The sequence below is a fragment of the Oncorhynchus gorbuscha genome, linkage group LG04 (genome assembly GCF_021184085.1).
Source record: "Oncorhynchus gorbuscha isolate QuinsamMale2020 ecotype Even-year linkage group LG04, OgorEven_v1.0, whole genome shotgun sequence".
Taxonomy (NCBI): Eukaryota; Metazoa; Chordata; class Actinopteri; order Salmoniformes; family Salmonidae; genus Oncorhynchus; species Oncorhynchus gorbuscha.
The window spans coordinates 6,733,487-6,752,271 of record NC_060176.1 but is presented as its reverse complement, the minus strand read 5'-3'; the positions used below and the strand labels follow the sequence as shown (position 1 = coordinate 6,752,271).

Sequence of the window (18,785 nt, the reverse complement as noted above, 5' to 3'; positions counted from 1 at the left end):
ATAGGCTTGATAATAATATAGCCTTGACATAGGCTTGATAATGATATAGCCTTGACATAGGCTTGATAATGATATAGCCTTGACATAGGCTTGATAATAATATAGCCTTGACATAGGCTTGATAATGATATAGCCTTGACATAGCCTTGATAATGATATAGCCTTGACATAGGCTTGATAATAATATAGCATTGACATAGGCTTGATAATAATATAGCCTTGACATAGGCTTGATAATGGTATAGACTTGACATAGGTTTGATAGCTTTTTAAAGACAAACAACCAGTCACCAGAATATCCCATTCTGCTGCTGTGTCTCTACCCCACTACCTCACAGACATACTGAAAGTGTTGCTCTCTGAACTTTCTGCTAGCCACACATTTTTCCCCCTAGTCACATAGATTGCAGCAGCACAAACTTTCATTAAGACAGGAAGAAAGAAACAAGAGACAGGCAGGACCGGCACATGGGCTGAGGTTTATTCCCTTCGGGTGGGCCCAGAGCCTATAAATGGATGAGCTAATCTCAACGTGTTGCAGTCAGAGTGGATGGCTACATGACCCGAGGCCGAGCCACAGCACGGCAAAGCCAGTTGCTTTCCTGACTGCTAAATAAAGAGAATTATCTTGAACTGCCACAAACAAAGCAGGGGGAGGGGAGATATAAATGACAGTTCATTTGGAAGATAAACATATAATTCTGTAGCTATTCTGTAGCTTGTTTAACGTGTGCTGTGATGCCCAGGCTATTAGTGGAAATCATTGCCCAGAACTGAAATATTCTCATTATTCAAGTTCAAGGTAAAAAAAAAAAGGGTGAGGAAAGAGAAAATCAAGGTAAAGAACAGGGAAAAGAGGGAAGGAGCAAAGGGGAGCAAGGGCAGAGGGCGGGAATGAGAGTTTGTATAAAAAGTGAGTGAGAAAGGGAGAGAGAAGAAAAATGCACCAAAACCAAGTGCTCTACAGCTGTGTAATACGACTATAAATAACTGAAATTACAGGCTGCCAGCACTGCAGTGATTTCAATCTCTCTCTCTGCCACCACACGCTCCCATGAAAACACTTTGCACTATTACAGTAAGGAAAGACTACAGAGAGATAGAGATAGCCAGGACATTTATCAGCTGATGTACGAAGGGCTATATAAATACATTTGATTTGATTTGGGCCAGTTTGTCTGCTCACTCACTCACTAACCCCTTACTTCCTTCAGTCCTTCATGCAGAACGATGTGTGACTGATGTACTCATCTTATGTGACACACACAGACACACACACAAACACATCGCCTTTTGCATCGAACCAGAGATGGGGAGGAATCTATGGAGATGAGAGAAAACGAGGGATAAAGTGAAAGGAGGGGGGTAGTTAAGGGAGAGCATAGCTAGCACAGCTAAGCAAATTAGTATGGGAAAGAGCAGCAACAAGGAGTTCAAGATGGCGACAGTGGAGCTGCATCAGGCAGGCAGCATGAGCCAGTAGCAGAGGAGGTTGTTCAGTTCCTGTCGTCCGGCCCCTCCTCTCTCTCTGTGCAGCTCACTTACCCTTCCTCTTGGCCTCTTCACTGTAGACATGTTTTTTTCTATTTTTTTGTTCTTCCTCCCCCTCTCTCTCCAACCACCTAACAAAAGCCTTGCCCTTTTGCCGGGTTTTTTCTCTCTCTTTCTCCCTCGCTCACTCTCTCTTTCTCCCTCGCTCACTCTCTCTTTCTCCCTCGCTCACTCTCTCTTTCCTTCGATGGTCTGTCTTGCTTGAGCTGCGTGTCCACCCCCTCCCCCCTCCACAGGCAGCGTACAAGCGGGCGGTGGAGCCTCCTCTCCTTCACCTCCTCTCCTCTCCTCCCCTAGCGGGCAGTGCTCAGGCTCAGTAGGAGTGCATGGGGCTGGGCTGTTAGATCACTGGGAGAGCTGGGAGCAGGGCTGGTTGCGCCAGAAGAGGTGCGAGGCAGTGGCAGTCCAGGAAGCTTGTGTCATTCGGCTGCTACTGCGTGAGGTTTGTGGTGTGAGTCTCTCTCGCTCTACCCTCCTCTCTTCCCTCCCTTCTCATTGATTCCCCTCCGCCAGCAATCGCGTGCTCTCTCCGTCCGCTCGCTCTACTCGTTCCGTTTTCTTGCTCCCTTCGTTCGTGCCTCTTTCTCTTACATCCCAGGGTAAGGTAGGCTACTCCTTTGTACACAAAAAGGGTTTTGAGCTAGCTAGCTTGCTTGGATGTTTGCCTTTTTCCACTAGTTTTCCTCTCCTCTTCCCTCTCTGCCCTCCCTCTCCCGTGTTGGGGTGTGTATGGCGAGGAGCTGGAGTCTCCAGCAGCAGAGCGGTGGAAAATGAAAGCAGCACAAAGCAGCAAAATGCATCAGCATGAATATTAGAGATGTCGTTAAAATCCAGACTCGTTCTCTCTCTCTCTCACTCACTCTCTCTCTCTTTGTGAGGAAGTAGGCCAGCAGATGGTGCTAGCAGTTATTACATTAACTTTCACAACTTAACCCCAAAAGCACTGAATTTCTACACAAGCACAGATATTAACATAAATGGAATGCAGTCTCGCATGTGTTGCAAATTGCTCTATACATAAAAAACAGTATACACAAGAAACTGAATGACATCATTTTATGTTGTGCAGAATCATAACATGAAAATCCACTATGAGATAAAACTAAACAATACAATATTAAAAGTCCAAACAGCAAACAACCAACGTGTGCAAAACCCTGAAACCATGTGGCTGAAAAGCCACAGCACCGTCCCTAGTACAGCACACTAACACTCCAGAAGACGGTCAGTAAAGCAGTGATCTCAGACACTCTGGTGGGGAAAGAGAGACACAGATAGATGCTGGCCACCCAGCCACACAGGAAGAGAATCGCTCTCGAAAGAGGTGACAGGATAGCCCCCACACACACAAATGTTTGCGAGATGTGAAAGGATAGGCCGTGACGAGCCTTCTCTCCCTTCCATGACTGACAGTCACTGGAGGGGCAATGGAAGAGAGGGAGGGGGCTCCCTGGAACATGACGCAATGGCCATGTGCTCCAGCAGGCACATGGTGCTGGGAGGGGAACACACGGACATGCCTGGCTGGCCTGGAGCCTGCCTGGCACAGGGTTAATTCCCAGAGTGGAGACACACACATCACCAGACAGACACGCACGCATGCACGCGCTCACACACACACACACAAACTTAAAGAGCCATACATCTTGCTCTAAAGCACATGACTGTGTTTTCACAGTGAACTCTCGTTTGAAACCTTGTGCACAACATATGAGCCCCTTCTCAGGTTACACAAAGGGCTACATAGCCTGGGGGTTGACTGTTAGCTCCCTGCTAGTCAGAAGTAACTGGGAACAGGTTGGTAAGCAACAGGCTATGGCTAGCCTCAATGGCTATGTGGCTAGGGGGAGGCCAAGTACCTGGAGATGGATAGTTAGCTCCCTGCTAGTTAGAAATAACAGTAACAGGTCTGAAGCTACAGACTAGTAAGCTACAGGCTAAAGGCTACATGGCTATGTGGCTAAGGGAAGGACATTTGCAGCAGAGCATCAGCTCTCTCCCTGGCTGAAATATAACACAGTTTAATGATATTAGAGCAGAATTATCTCACATGGATAATAGCTGAAAGGGGCACTGAGCTCTTAAGGACAAAGGCCTACTTCACTTAGCTGATCTGTGTTGCTTTATCGGTTTAATAAGTAGACTAGTATGATTAGTAGGCCTTAAGTAAGTCAGAATCTATGTCAATATTCCTAACTTTCTGTTAGGCGTTGGGGAATCTACAGAGAAAGAGAAGGGGAGAGAGAGGTAGGAAATAAAGAGAGACTGACTGATGTATTTAACCTCTCATCAGTAGTGGCAAACAAAGGTGAAAGCTAAAAGGAAAGCCCTCCTTCCTGACTGGCTAAATAAACAACAGCTTAGCTGCAATATCATTTGCCTCTGCTATCTCCAGCCAATGTCTGAGCACAACTCTCTTAAAAAACCTGTCAGACACTCTGTGGAACACTCTGTGGAACTCTGTGGAAGAACATTGGAACTACAAACACAACAAAACATTGAACTGTACAACTGTAGGAATAACATAAGACTGGTCAAAGTCCAATGTAGAGGACATGTGTGGGACGTCACAATGTACACAGTAGGTTGTGTTAACTCCAATCTAGTGCTCATGTGTTTGTCCCCATGCCCATCTCTAGATAAATAAGCCTGTGCTGTGCTGTGCTGTGCTGTGCTGTGCTGTGCTGTGCTGTGCTGTGCTGTGCTGTGCGTGTGTGTGTGTGTGTGTGTGTGTGTGTGTGTGTGTGTGTGTGTGTGTGTGTGTGTGTGTGTGTGTGTGTGTGTGTGTGTGTGTGTGTGTGTGTGTGTGTGTGTGTGTGTGTGTGTGTGTGTGTGTGTGCATTCATGTGTCTGTGTATGTGCTTACTAGTGGTAGGCTATATGTGTGTTCTCCCCATGTTTGAGTGGGCATCTGATCTCGCACACCCCGAGAGCTTCTGGTCAGCGGGGTGGTGGCATCGGGATCCTTATCTCTCCCAAGTGGTCATTCTCTCTTTCTCCCCTTACCCATCTGTCTATCGCCTCCTTTGAATTTCATGCTGTCACAGTTACCAGCCCTTTCAAGCTTAACATCCTTATCATTTATCGCCCTCCAGGTCCCCTCGGAGAGTTCATCAATGAGCTTGATGCCTTGATAAGCTCCTTTCCTGAGGACGGCTCACCTCTCACAGTTCTGGGCGACTTTAACCTCCCCACGTCTACCTTTGACTCATTCCTCTATGCCTCCTTCTTTCCACTCCTCTCCTCTTTTGACCTCACCCTCTCACCTTCCCCCCCTACTCACAAGGCAGGCAATACGCTCGACCTCATCTTTACTAGATGCTGTTTTTCCACTAACCTCATTGCAACTCCCCTCCAAGTCTCCGACCACTACCTTGTATCCTTTTCCCTCTCGCTCTCATCCAACACTTCCCACACTGCCCCTACTCGGATGGTATCGCGCCGTCCCAACCTTCGCTCTCTCTCCCCCGCTACTCTCTCCTCTTCCATCCTATCATCTCTTCCCTCTGCTCAAACCTTCTCCAACCTATCTCCTGATTCTGCCTCCTCAACCCTCCTCTCCTCCCTTTCTGCATCCTTTGACTCTCTATGTCCCCTATCTTCCAGGCCGGCTCGGTCCTCCCCTCCCGCTCCGTGGCTTGACGACTCATTGCGAGCTCACAGAACAGGGCTCCGGGCAGCCGAGCGGAAATGGAGGAAAACTCGCCTCCCTGCGGACCTGGCATCCTTTCACTCCCTCCTCTCTACATTTTCCTCCTCTGTCTCTGCTGCTAAAGCCACTTTCTACCACTCTAAATTCCAAGCATCTGCCTCTAACCCTAGGAAGCTCTTTGCCACCTTCTCCTCCCTCCTGAATCCTCCTCCCCCTCCCCCCTCCTCCCTCTCTGCAGATGACTTCGTCAACCATTTTGAAAAGAAGGTCGACGACATCCGATCCTCGTTTGCTAAGTCAAACGACACCGCTGGTTCTGCTCACAGTGCCCTACCCTGTGCTCTGACCTCTTTCTCCCCTCTCTCTCCAGATGAAATCTCGCGTCTTGTGACGGCCGGCCGCCCAACAACCTGCCCGCTTGACCCTATCCCCTCCTCTCTTCTCCAGACCATTTCCGGAGACCTTCTCCCTTACCTCACCTCGCTCATCAACTTATCCCTGACCGCTGGCTACGTCCCTTCCGTCTTCAAGAGAGCGAGAGTTGCACCCCTTCTGAAAAAACCTACACTCGATCCCTCCGATGTCAACAACTACAGACCAGTATCCCTTCTTTCTTTTCTCTCCAAAACTCTTGAACGTGCCGTCCTTGGTCAGCTCTCCCGCTATCTCTCTCAGAATGACCTTCTTGATCCAAATCAGTCAGGTTTCAAGACTAGTCATTCAACTGAGACTGCTCTTCTCTGTATCACGGAGGCGCTCCGCACCGCTAAAGCTAACTCTCTCTCCTCTGCTCTCATCCTTCTAGACCTATCGGCTGCCTTCGATACTGTGAACCATCAGATCCTCCTCTCCACCCTCTCCGAGTTGGGCATCTCCGGCGTGGCCCACGCTTGGATTGCGTCCTACCTGACAGGTCGCTCCTACCAGGTGGCGTGGCGAGAATCTGTCTCCTCACCATGCGCTCTCACCACTGGTGTCCCCCAGGGCTCTGTTCTAGGCCCTCTCCTATTCTCGCTATACACCAAGTCACTTGGCTCTGTCATAACCTCACATGGTCTCTCCTATCATTGCTATGCAGACGACACACAATTAATCTTCTCCTTTCCCCCTTCTGATGACCAGGTGGCGAATCGCATCTCTGCATGTCTGGCAGACATATCAGTGTGGATGACGGATCACCATCTCAAGCTGAACTTCGGCAAGACGGAGCTGCTCTTCCTCCCGGGGAAGGACTGCCCGTTCCATGATCTCGCCATCACGGTTGACAACTCCATTGTGTCCTCCTCCCAGAGCGCTAAGAACCTTGGCGTGATCCTGGACAACACCCTGTCGTTCTCAACTAACATCAAGGCGGTGGCCCGTTCCTGTAGGTTCATGCTCTACAACATCCGCAGAGTACGACCCTGCCTCACACAGGAAGCGGCGCAGGTCCTAATCCAGGCACTTGTCATCTCCCGTCTGGATTACTGCAACTCGCTGTTGGCTGGGCTCCCTGCCTGTGCCATTAAACCCCTTCAACTCATCCAGAACGCCGCAGCCCGTCTAGTGTTCAACCTTCCCAAGTTCTCTCACGTCACCCCGCTCCTCCGCTCTCTCCACTGGCTTCCAGTTGAAGCTCGCATCCGCTACAAGACCATGGTGCTTGCCTACGGAGCTGTGAGGGGAACGGCACCTCAGTACCTCCAGGCTCTGATCAGGCCCTACACCCAAATAAGGGCACTGCGTTCATCCACCTCTGGCCTGCTCGCCTCCCTACCACTGAGGAAGTACAGTTCCCGCTCAGCCCAGTCAAAACTGTTCGCTGCTCTGGCTCCCCAATGGTGGAACAAACTCCCTCACGACGCCAGGACAGCGGAGTCAATCACCACCTTCCGGAGACACCTGAAACCCCACCTCTTTAAGGAATACCTAGGATAGGATAAAGTAATCCTTCTCACCCCCCCCTTAAAATATGTAGATGCACTATTGTAAAGTGGCTGTTCCACTGGATGTCATAAGGTGAATGCACCAATTTGTAAGTCGCTCTGGATAAGAGCGTCTGCTAAATGACTTAAATGTAAATGTAATGTAAATGATATAGGCTAGCTGTCAGGCTAGGCCTCGGGAGTTTGGACTCCTGTTCTAGGAGAGACGGAACGAAGGGAACTAAATGACAACATGTCAATTACCATCCCTGCAGTGGAGCAAGAACATGTCACATGCCAGAGGGGAGCATCCCATACAACATGAATAAACTATAGGATAGTGGCAGTGGGCCTCACTCACACATAAACAGAGCCTCACTCTCACAGAGACAGAGCCTCACTCTCACAGAGACAGAGCCTCACTCTCACAGAGACAGAGCCTCACTCTCACAGAGACAGAGCCTCACTCTCACAGAGACAGAGCCTCACTCTCACAGAGCCCCTGAAAAAGATCAATGCACAGCTGTAGAACACTGTCAAGAACACAGGTAAAAAATACTGTATGTATAGTGTAAATCAGGGAGCTATATTAACAACAGTTCAGAGACTTGGCCTAAACAGTATGCAGCCATGTTATGTACTGCATGTTGAGCTTGAACACCTGATCACCTGATATGGAGTACAGTGTGCTGATGTATAGTACACTAAGGGGTTCACTGGGACGGACAGACAGCATCCTTTAAGTCTGGGACGACATCATAATGCAAAAGACGAGAGAGAGAGAGAGAGGTAGGTAGGTAGGAGCAACAGATAGAGGTAGATAGAGAAAGCTAGGAAGAGATTCAATAACACCCATGTATATGTAGATTCATACACAGGAAGGCTTTTAGCTGCCAGAGACTGGCTCTGCACAGGGTGTATTGTCTCTCTAGGCTGAGGATGTGTTGGTGAAAACAAGGAAGAAATAGGAACAGTGAACACAGGCAGGCAGCCAGGCACACATGCTTAAATGGTCACATGGCTTGGTGGAGCTGTGGCGCTTTGGCAACCCAACGGTTAACATGCAAATAGGCCTCCCGGCAGAGAAATTAGTGTGCTGGGGGGGCTTCCCTCAAAGTGTGAGTGAGTGAGTGTGAGTGAGTGAGTGGAGTGAGTGAGTGAGTGAGTGAGTGAGTGAGTGAGTGAGTGAGTGAGTGAGTGAGTGAGTGAGAAAAAGAAAGAAAGAGATACTGAGGGAGCCAGAGGCACAGGTGTGAGTCTAAACAGTCCATTATAACATCACAGACTCAGAGCCTGTATTAGTGTGCCTGCCACTCTTACTTCTGCCTCCCCCTGAGGGCCTTTGAGTAGGACTCCACTAAAACGCTGTTAGGGACATTGACATTTATCATCCTAGGACAGGATGGAACTCGCACTATAACTGTGCACACACATAGCCAATCATAGAGCCCACAAAACTAACCATATCAACAGTTAGCCTATATTTTCACCCACTAGGTAGTGCTGTAATGCTGGATGTATAAGCTAGTAGGAGACAGTTGTAACAGAGAGAGCTGAGCAAGTGAACAGTGTTCCTTCAGAGAACATATAGGAGACAGTTGTGGTACTGGTCCCTAGAACTTTAATCAATGACAGCCTACTTTTCTTTTGATGAGTAATAAAGTGCATAGTGCAGGAATAATAGAGATGACCCACTGCTTCTCTCTCACTTCAGCCTTTGCCTAAACGTTTTCCTTTAAAAAATATCTGAAGTCTCCCTAGAAGTCAACCTTTGACGTCGACTCTTCCTTAAAATCACGACTCACAGCAAAGTGTGTTGCGTCTTTGTGCGTAACGTCCCTAAAAATAGTTCTTGGCCTTGTGTTGTGAGAGGGATAATACCAGCAGTATACAACACTACTCACCTTCCCAGTTCCCAACCATAGCCTAACCAGAGACCAAACCTACTGCCTGGTTAATGGAATATAGATTAGTCTGTCAGGAGGTGGGGAAGAGATTAGGCCTGTTAATTAGGCCTATGGCTGTGGACCAATTTAAAGTCATGCATGGAGAGTGAGGAAAGAGGTAGAGAGGAGAGAGATGGAGTGTGTGTATGAGAGAAAGAGATAGAGAGGGGGGGAGGTAGAGAGGTGTAGTTGATAAATGAAAGGGGGCACACTGCACGGCGATGCTTCCTGAACCAATTAAAAAGAGCATCAGGCCTTAATGATCCTTCACAGGGTAGGAGAGGGAAGGTAAGGTGTGCTGGCGCTAACCTCTTGTCCCGGGGAGAGGCTAATAACAGAAGTGACACTCAGTGGGCTAACAGGGCTTACAGGTCCTCCATCCTCACTCTCTGACCTGGTCCACTTTGACCTGTGCTGTCACAGCCTGGCTGGCACACAGCTCTAGCAGGTCACACGGCAGCAGGGCCTTAGACAGAGTATTCACATAGGGTTGACCCAAACCATACTGTCTGGCTCTGATAGAATAAGAAAATAGTGGAATGTTGGATGTGTAACCAGGCAAATGTCCAGCCCAGTACAGCTCAGATTAGTTTGGCTCAGTGTGAAAAGGGTACTGCTTGCCTGTATCTGGATGGAGGAGCGGAGGTGGAGAAATGTGGGTGGCAGAAGGACGGACATGTTACAGAGTTAAATCTAATACCATAGCCTAATTAGGCTAATGTTCTGCAGACCATGTGTGGTAGGCTAGGCCTACAGATTAGGAAGTGGGAAACTACAGGGAATTATCCATTCTGTATAGAAACACTATCAATAAAGTTGTATTGAATTAAAAAATCTAGTGTTCTTATTCCTTATGTGAGGGATAATCGAGGGGCTATGCGTTCTATGGAGAATAATGGATGACGTGAAAGGTGTGGTGTGTTCCAAAATGCGCTAGCGAAGTGAAACTGACCTTCAATAGAGTTGCATTATTGTCCTGAGAACGCATCGCCTCTTCGATTATCTTTTTCTACCACGGCTATAATTTAACACATTTGCCGCTCAAAGAAACTTGTTAGTTTAGCTAACCAAACCATCAGTCATAGCTTGCCATTATGAAAATCTGATTCAACAATGCCAGTAAAGTTTTCAATTCAAGTTTTGCTTTCAAAAGCAGCTCAAACATAGAACATGTAAGAATGAACTATAGCCATTGAGTTCTACCGCGCTAATATAAGGAATTTGTATAAACCTTGCTGTCTGTCTCTCCGACATTTGCAACATTGCTTCAATATTTAAATTCAATCTCCAGCTGTCCCATAGTAATGAACGTGTCGGGAGTCGGGATGAGACACGGGCGGGCGGGCGGGCGGACGGTCGGACGGACACAGACAGACAGACAGACAGACAGACAGACAGACAGACAGACAGACAGACAGACAGACAGACAGACAGACAGACAGACAGACAGACAGACAGGCAGACAGGCAGACAGGCAGACAGGCAGACAGGCAGCGTTTTTCAGCCAGTCGAAATCATGAGGCAGCTGGCATCATTTTATGGATATATACAAAAGAAAAGTCAATTGAAAAAATGTAAAAAGTGAAGCTAGTTCGCAGTCTTTCCAGATTCAATTTGAAGTGATTGTGTTAGCTGTGTTGTTGGCTAGCTCCTCTGAACAACAGTTCGCTGATGAGTGAGCACATTTTCTATGCCAGGAAAAATCACGCCTCATTAGCTCATTGTTATGGATGTGTTCAAATAAATGTCACTAGAAAACAGTGTAAACAAATGCAAATGCAGCTACTTTCTGGCTGCACTTTTTGCCTTGACTGTAAGTTAGCCGTAGTTGGCTAACTAGCAAGCAAGAGATAAAAACTTTACCAGTCATTATGGCAATGGAACATTTAGAACGAACGACTGTAGATACAGAACAAAAAGACAGAACAACTGAGTCGCGTCTCTGGCAACCGAACCGATAGAACAAACGACCAGCCGGCATGGGTAGCAACCCTAGATTTGTGTTGGGACTATATCTTGTGGAAGGATGAAATAGTATGAATAAATTCATTTAAATGTTTTTAATGAAAATTTGTCAATCATTATTTGAATATGTTGGTAACTGGTTGTATAAAAGTGATAATGCCCAAGAAGCCGGTGTTTAGAGGATATATTGGCTTGGTCTCGGGCCTGACAACACCAGTGCCAATATATCCTCCAAACACCGGCTTCTCAGCATTATCACTAAAATAACTCACACTCTAGAATGCCCTTCAAGCCAATCAGAAACAAGTATTCAACAATGCCATGGTATAAACATGAATAACATTATGTTCCCAGTCCAAAGTTACATATTATACTGTATAAGCCTCGGCCTCATTTCCTAAGAAATGCACTTACACTACTAGGTGGTATAATGGTATTAAACACTGTAGATCTATACACAGGAGAACTATAGCTTCAACCAAGTACACACTCCTAGTACGCTAGGCTGTGTGTGTTGGCTTCCCTCTCTGGTCTGTTGGAGATATTTATAGTTATTACCCAGAAAGCTCTAAGGCCCAGGCCAAGACACACACACACGCAGGCACTTGCACACATACACACAGCTTGGCATGTTAATTCCTTGCAAATGCAGTGATTAGTCATTCACATAGGTTATGATATCATTAGCCGTACCTGCCATGGCAGAGGACTGCAGCATCACACCCATTACACATCCTCAAATAGCTCCCAATGAAGAAGCTTTACTAACAGCCACCTATTAGCTTTCCATTAGTCTTTCAGTTAACTGACTCCTTCATTTCATTAAGAGAGGCATGCGATGGCCATTTGCATCTCTGAGAGGGATGGTGATAGGAGTGGTTCATGGATGGACTGGGACTGGGGAGGGTAAGGTGGTTTGGGCCTAGTCGTTAGGGATTCTATAGGATAGTAGAGGGGTGACAGAGGGAAGAGGGCAGTCTGGGGTCATTGAAGATGATGCTGTATCTCTCCTTAGCACAGTATGAGCAGCCTACTTACCGGGGAGCGGATTCTAACAACGTGGTTCCCTTAGGGCTTAGACCAGCGATTCTCAACTCATTTGGGCAGAGGTTTTGAATGGGTCTCGCGCAGGATGTCTGAGCAAAAAATGTAATTTAAATGAAAAAGATTGTCCAGTCTGAACTTAACCAATTTAAACCAGGTAGAACGTGTGTAGAAATTATAATGAACTTACATTTTAAAATAATCTCTGAACAAATTGTCTTCAATCACAGCATTTTCAATATAGAGCTATTAGCAGCGGTATTTGGGTCTCAAACCAGTGAGTTTATTAACATTCTTCAACATTCTGTTTTCAACATATTCATTAACATTCTGTCCATGTAATTATTGACACTGAAAGAGGTGGGAATGTTGTTTCCTTTTCATATAATTGATACATGTACCGTAACTTCTGGACTATTAAGCGCACCTGAATATAAGCCGCACCCACTGAATTAAAAAAATATATGTATTTTGAACATAAATAAGCTGCACATGTCTATAAGCCGCAGGTGCCTACCGGTACATTGAAACAAATTAACTTTACACAGCCTTTAACCTCTTAAGTCGACCCTCTACTTTTTCGAACATTCTGTTAAAAATCTCGCAACATTTCAGCGCCCTGCTACTCATGCCAGGAATATAGTATATGCATATCATTAGTATGTGTGGATAGAAAACACTCAGACGTTTATAAAACTGGTTAAATCACGGCTGTGGCTTTAACATAACGTGCGTTTCATTGAAAAGTGCAGGATATTCTGATCACTGAAAGTGGAAAAATATATCCATCCGCCGCTTCAACCCATTGTTATGGGCGAAAGACATTAAATATGGCTGAGGTTGCAGTACCTACAGCTTCCACACGATGTCAACAGTCTTGTCATTTGCCTAGGATTTGTTTCTTGGTCAAACGAACAAGAGACAGCCCATTTCTTCCGGTCTCCGACCGGATACTTTGGTTGAGAAATAGACGGACAGTATTTCAAGATGGATCCCTATAGAAAACACTAAGTCTCGTGATTAATTTGATCGCTTATTAACGTTTACTAATATAAGTATTTCGAAGTGTTTTGTGAAAGTTTATCGTCGACTTTTTGAATAAAAAAAAATGACGTTACGTTATGAAACGCTATTTTTTTAAATTTATCACACAGTCCACATAGAACGATATCTAGGCTATATATGGACCGATTTAATCGGAAAAAAAGACCCACTAGTGATTATGGGACATCTAGGAGTGCCAACAAAGAAGATGGTCAAAGGTAATGAATGTTTTATATTTTATTGTGCGGTTTGTGTAGCGCCGAATATGCTAATTATTTTGTTTACGTCCCCTGCGGGTCTTTTGTGGTGTTACATGCTATCAGATAATAGCTTCTCATGCTTTCGCCGAAAAGCATTTTAAAAATCTGACTTGTTGCCTGGATTCACAACGATTGTAGCTTTAATTCAATACCCTGCATGTGTATTTTAATGAACGTTTGAGTTTTAACTAATACTATTAGCATTTAGCGTAGTGCATTTGCATTTCCAGAGCTCTAGATGGGACGCCTGCGTGCCAGGTAGGAGCAAGTGGTTAAACGAAACACAGCTTGTGACAAAAATAAATAGGCTTTTAAACGAAACACGGCTTGTAACAAAAAATAAATAGGCTTTTAAACGAAACACTGCTTGTAACAAAAATAAATAGTCTTTTAAACGAAACACGGCTTGTAACAAAAATAAAAAAAAATAGCAGTAAACAGTGGCCTACCAAGAAAGTAATTGGTCACTATCTTCCTCCTCCTGTGCACTGAAACCACTGAAGTCATCTCCTTTGGTGTCGGAGTCGAATAGCCTCAGAATTGCTTCATCCGATGTTGGATCGTTTTCATTGTCGCTCTCTCCACTTTCATCCGGAGGCAAATTCCCAGCTGAGCTCATGCTGCCCCTTCAACACGCAGCAGTCCAGCCTTTCAAAACCCGTTGATGATAGTGGATTTTTTGACAATGCTCCACGCTGTCAGGACCCACTGGCAGACTTGACCATACGTTGCTCTTCGCATGCGGCCCGTTTTAGTGAAGGATTTCTCCCCACTTTTCATCCAAGCCTCCCACTGAACACGTCAGTTCCTCACGCTGCTGTTTCAACGTCTTATCATCGACTCATTAAGGCCAAGCTCTCGTGCAGCAGCTCTATTTCCTTTTCCAACAGCCAGATCGATCCCCTTCAACTTAAAAGCTGCATCATATGCATTTCTCCGTTTGAGCGTGCTCAATTTACGTCACTTTATGTGACGGTGCTCAGTTTTTTGGCGTCATGAATCTTGTGAAAGCGGGAAAAATCCATAAATTAGCCGCGTCATTGTATAAACCGCGAGGTTTAAAGTGTGGGAAAAAAGAAGCGGCTTATAGTCCGGAAATTACGGTACTATCAATAGAGCATTCAAAATTGTTTCCCATATTATATTTTGGATATTCTTTTTCATGATGCGAATATTGGCTCGTAACTGAGACAACCTGGTTCAATTTGGGTCCCGAGGCAAAACCAACTGTGAACAACTGGCTCAGACCAACTCATCTTTACTGCTTGTTCAGAGAGAGAGAGGGAGAGAGCGGTGCAGTCAAGCAAATTTAAGAGGGCATTTTAAGGCTGGCTTAGGCAGGTGTGTGTGTGTGTGTGTGTGTGTGTGTGTGTGTGTGTGTGTGTGTGTGTGTGTGTGTGTGTGTGTGTGTGTGTGTGTGTGTGTGTGTGTGTGTGTGTGTGTGTGTGTGTGTGTGTGTGTGTGTGTGTGTGTGTGTGTGTGTGTGTGTGTGTGCATTCATGTGCCTGTGTCTGTGTGAAAAATGAGAGAGAAACTGAGAGCCAATTCATCTAGAGGATTTTTCCTCCTCAATCACTAGATGTAACAGTGTAACCATAGCCCCATCGTCTGTCAGCCTGACCGACAGGTTCATTTCAGCACAGCTCCCAGCAGACTGCATGGCCCTCTATGATGGACTGAGCTGATTCAGGAGAACATAAGAATGAAAACATCTATCAATGGGTGTTCCCCCACAATTGTCAAATATATGGTCATAGGCACCCACAGGCGATGTTGGGCACCCCCAAGACTCAATGTATAATTGGAACTATGAGCCTCAGAGCGCAGAGCCAGGGTGGAGATCCCTATGGGTCTACAACGTTAGGCACAGGTGGTTGGTGGCACCATAAATGGGGAGTACGGACTCGTGGTTCCATAGGAACCATTGGCTCCGTTCCAGCCATTATTATGAGCCGTCCACCCTTCAGCAGCCTCCACTGACGTTTGGCTATGATGGAGTAGAAAGGTGTAGGTTGTGGAAACAGCAGGGGGCTCACATCACTGTTAGACCTTTACAGTTCCTTCATTATTGAAGCTCTGGAAAGAAGGAGTATAGCTGCTGGCTAGGAGATACACACACGCATACAGGCACACACACAAGTACATACTGAGACAGCTGTGCATGCATACACATGAGTGTTGTGCACGCACACACAGATCATAAGCAAATTTACACACAAAAGCACAAACACACACAGACACAAACACACAAGTCACAAACAGTGCGAGAGAGAAAGGCTGGGTTTAACTTCCTCCTCCAGAGCAGGACAGAGCAGAGGGAGACAGGGGCCTGTGTGAAGGGATGGCTGTGTGGGGGGCGAGGAAGAGACAGGAAGGATGAAAACCATCCCAAAACACAGGCAGGGGCACGAGAGGGAAAGGATTTTCAAATTTCCTCTATCACATAATTTAGACAAAAAGGATTTTCACAAATTTCTAAACAGAGGCCTATTCCTTGCTTGAGAACAGAGAAATGAACTTGCATTGCCTGGAGGTAATATACAAAATAGTATGATTTATGCATGCAAATTATCAATTGGTGGGTTCATTGCCATCCTATAGTTCTCCATAATAAGAGGTTAAATCAGGAGAAGGCAGGTTGCTAGCAGCAAAAAAAGCAGACATCAGCGCTGCAACTGAGCAATTGCACCCCAACGTAGGCAGAAAATATTTTTGCCATCTCAGATTGTTCTGGCGATTCTCACATACAAATGGGTCAAAAAATTATTTAGACAGCCACCAATTGTGCAAGTTCTCCCACTTAAAAAGATGAGAAAGGCCTGTAATTTTTATCATAGGTACACTTCAACTATGACAGACAAAATAAGAAAAAAATATCTAGAAAATCACATTGTAGGATTTTTTATTAATTTATTTGCAAATTATGGTGGAAAATAAGTATTTGGTCAATAACAAAAGTTTATCTCAATAGTTTGTTGTATATACTCTTTGTTGGCAATGACACAGGTCAAACGTTTTCTGTAAGTCTTCACAAGGTTTTCACACACTGTTGCTGGTATTTTGGCCCATTCCTCCATGCAGATCTCCTCTAGAGCAGTGATGTTTTGGGGCTGTTGCTGGGCAACACGGACTTTCAACTCCCTCCAAAGATTTTCTATGGGGTTGAGATCTGGAGACTGGCTAGGCCACACCAGGACCTTGAAATGCTTCTTACGAAGCCACTGGACATGTACTGGCTTAAGCAGGGGGACACGTCTGGCACTGCAGGATTTGAGTCCCTGGCGACGTAGTGTGTTACTGATGGTAGGCTTTGTTACTTTGGTCCCAGCTCTCTGCAGGTCATTCCCTAGGCCCCCCCGTGTGGTTCTGGGATTTTTGCTCATCGTTCTTGTGATCATTTTGACCCCACGGGTGAGATCTTGCGTGGAGCCCAAGATCGAGGGAGATTATCAGTGGTCTTGTATGTCTTCCATTTCCTAATAATTGCTCCCACAGTTGATTTCTTCAAACCAAGCTGCTTACCTATTGCAGATTCAGTCTTCCCAGCCTGGTGCAGGTCTACAATTTTGTTTCTGGTGTCCTTTGACAGCTCTTTGGACTTGGCCATAGTGGAGTTTGGAGTGTGACTGTTTGAGGTTGTGGACAGGTGTCTTTTATACTGATAACAAGTTCAAACAAGTGCCATTAATAAAGGTAACGAGTGGAGGACAGAGGAGCCTCTTAATGAACAAGTTACAGGTCTGTGAGAGCCAGAAATCTTGCTTGTTTGTTTTCCACCATAATTTGCAAATAAATTCATTTAAAAAATCCTACAATGTGATTTTCTGGATTTTATTTCTACATTTGTCTGTAATAGTTGAAGTGTATCAATGATGAAAATTACAGGCCTCTCTCATATTTTTAAGTGGGAGAACTTGCACAATTGGTGGCTAACTAAATATTTTTTTGCCTCACTGTATAAACTTTATTGGGAGGAAGGATGTTTGACATGCTTTTTACATTTAAATCATGATTAAAGTGGACATTTTAGGACCCCGTTTTAGACCTATACATGCCTCCTGTAAAACCTTATGATCCTTGAACCGTACATGATACAGACAACAAATTGGTTCATTATACTCCTTATAGAGGCTCTAACAAATGGAGAATGTCTAGATTCTGAAATACACATTTTCACATTAATTCATTCAATATAAAAACATGCATATGAACATCTCAAAAGTACCCTTTACAAGTACATGACATTTCCAGTGGGTTCTGTGCTAATTCTGAAGTTGTGATACATTTTATGAGCACCGCCAACACAGTGAATGGGAAAATGGATTGAAAGGGCTGTGATTGGTTAATGATCTATAATGTACATTTCTACGTATAAAATTGATCATATCTACAAAAGTACCAGAGAGCTCTCTCTGGAAATTTGACATTTTTGACAAGTACATTGTTCTAAACAATATGCAAAATCAAAAAGGGTACTTTTGAGATATTTATATTTTATGTTGAATAAATGAATGTGATTTTTTTTCTTCAGAATCTAGGGGCGGCATGTAACCTAGTGGTTAGAGTGTTGGGACAGTTACTGAAAGGTTGCAGGTTCGAATCCCCAAGCTGACAAGGTACAAATCTCTCCTTCTGCCCCTGAACGAGGCAGTTCCCCGGTAGGCCGTCCTTGTAAGTAAGAATTTGTTCTTAACTGACTTGCCGAGTTAAATAAAGGTTACACACATACTCCACATTTGAGATAACACTATAAGAGGTATAATGACAGCAAGATGTTGTCTGTATCATGTACAGATCATAAGGTCTTACGGGTATGTATAGGTCTAAAAAAGGGCCTAAAATTGCCAATTTTCTAGAAAATGGTTTGTGGTACAAATGTCAAAAGCATGTCCTGCATTCTTCCTCCCAATTCAGTTTCTATTTGAGAATTGACAGAACAATCAGATCGTTGGAGGGAAAAAATCTGCCTAAGCTGGCTTGGAATCGCCCAACTATGGCCACACACATTCAACTGAGGACAACAGACAGACGTGTAGTTCTGTTCTGAGCAGGAATGTTAAGAAAGTCTATAAATAAAATGAATGATCCATGCCACACTAAGCATTTCATACTGACAACTCAGCAGACAGGACAGTATTGAGGTGAGGGCATACAAAATAACAGCAGCTTTGTGGCAGTATAGTGAAAGCAACCATGTGATTCAACATTCCACAGAGATTGATTTAATTTATATGAAGGCCAACTGCCACAGACCAATAGGCCAGTGAAAACATTGAAACCTGTAGCCTAGTAATTGCACTGAGCAACAGAGGATTAAGTTATATAGGAAGGAATTCACAGGATTCTTCCAACATATTCACCTCAGTCATCCAAGCAGGACGTATGCCTACAACATTCTGAAAGAAAAGAGCAACCCTCC

At 45.1% G+C, this 18,785-nt stretch overlaps 1 protein-coding gene across 7 annotated transcripts in view; it reads right to left on the bottom strand.

Moving 5' to 3' along the window:
* chd9 (chromodomain helicase DNA binding protein 9) overlaps positions 1-18,785 on the bottom strand; it is a 143,217-nt gene that overhangs the window by 97,894 nt on the left and 26,538 nt on the right. Inside the window, exon 1 of one of the 7 annotated variants that reach the window (XM_046345642.1) lies at positions 1,546-2,420. The exons of the other annotated variants lie outside the window; for them this stretch is intronic. Within the exon in view, the coding sequence (XP_046201598.1) occupies positions 1,546-1,575 (30 nt within the window). The 5' untranslated portion in view covers positions 1,576-2,420. Of the gene's footprint in view, positions 1-1,545; positions 2,421-18,785 lie in introns of those variants that run through there. 7 annotated transcript variants of the gene reach the window in all.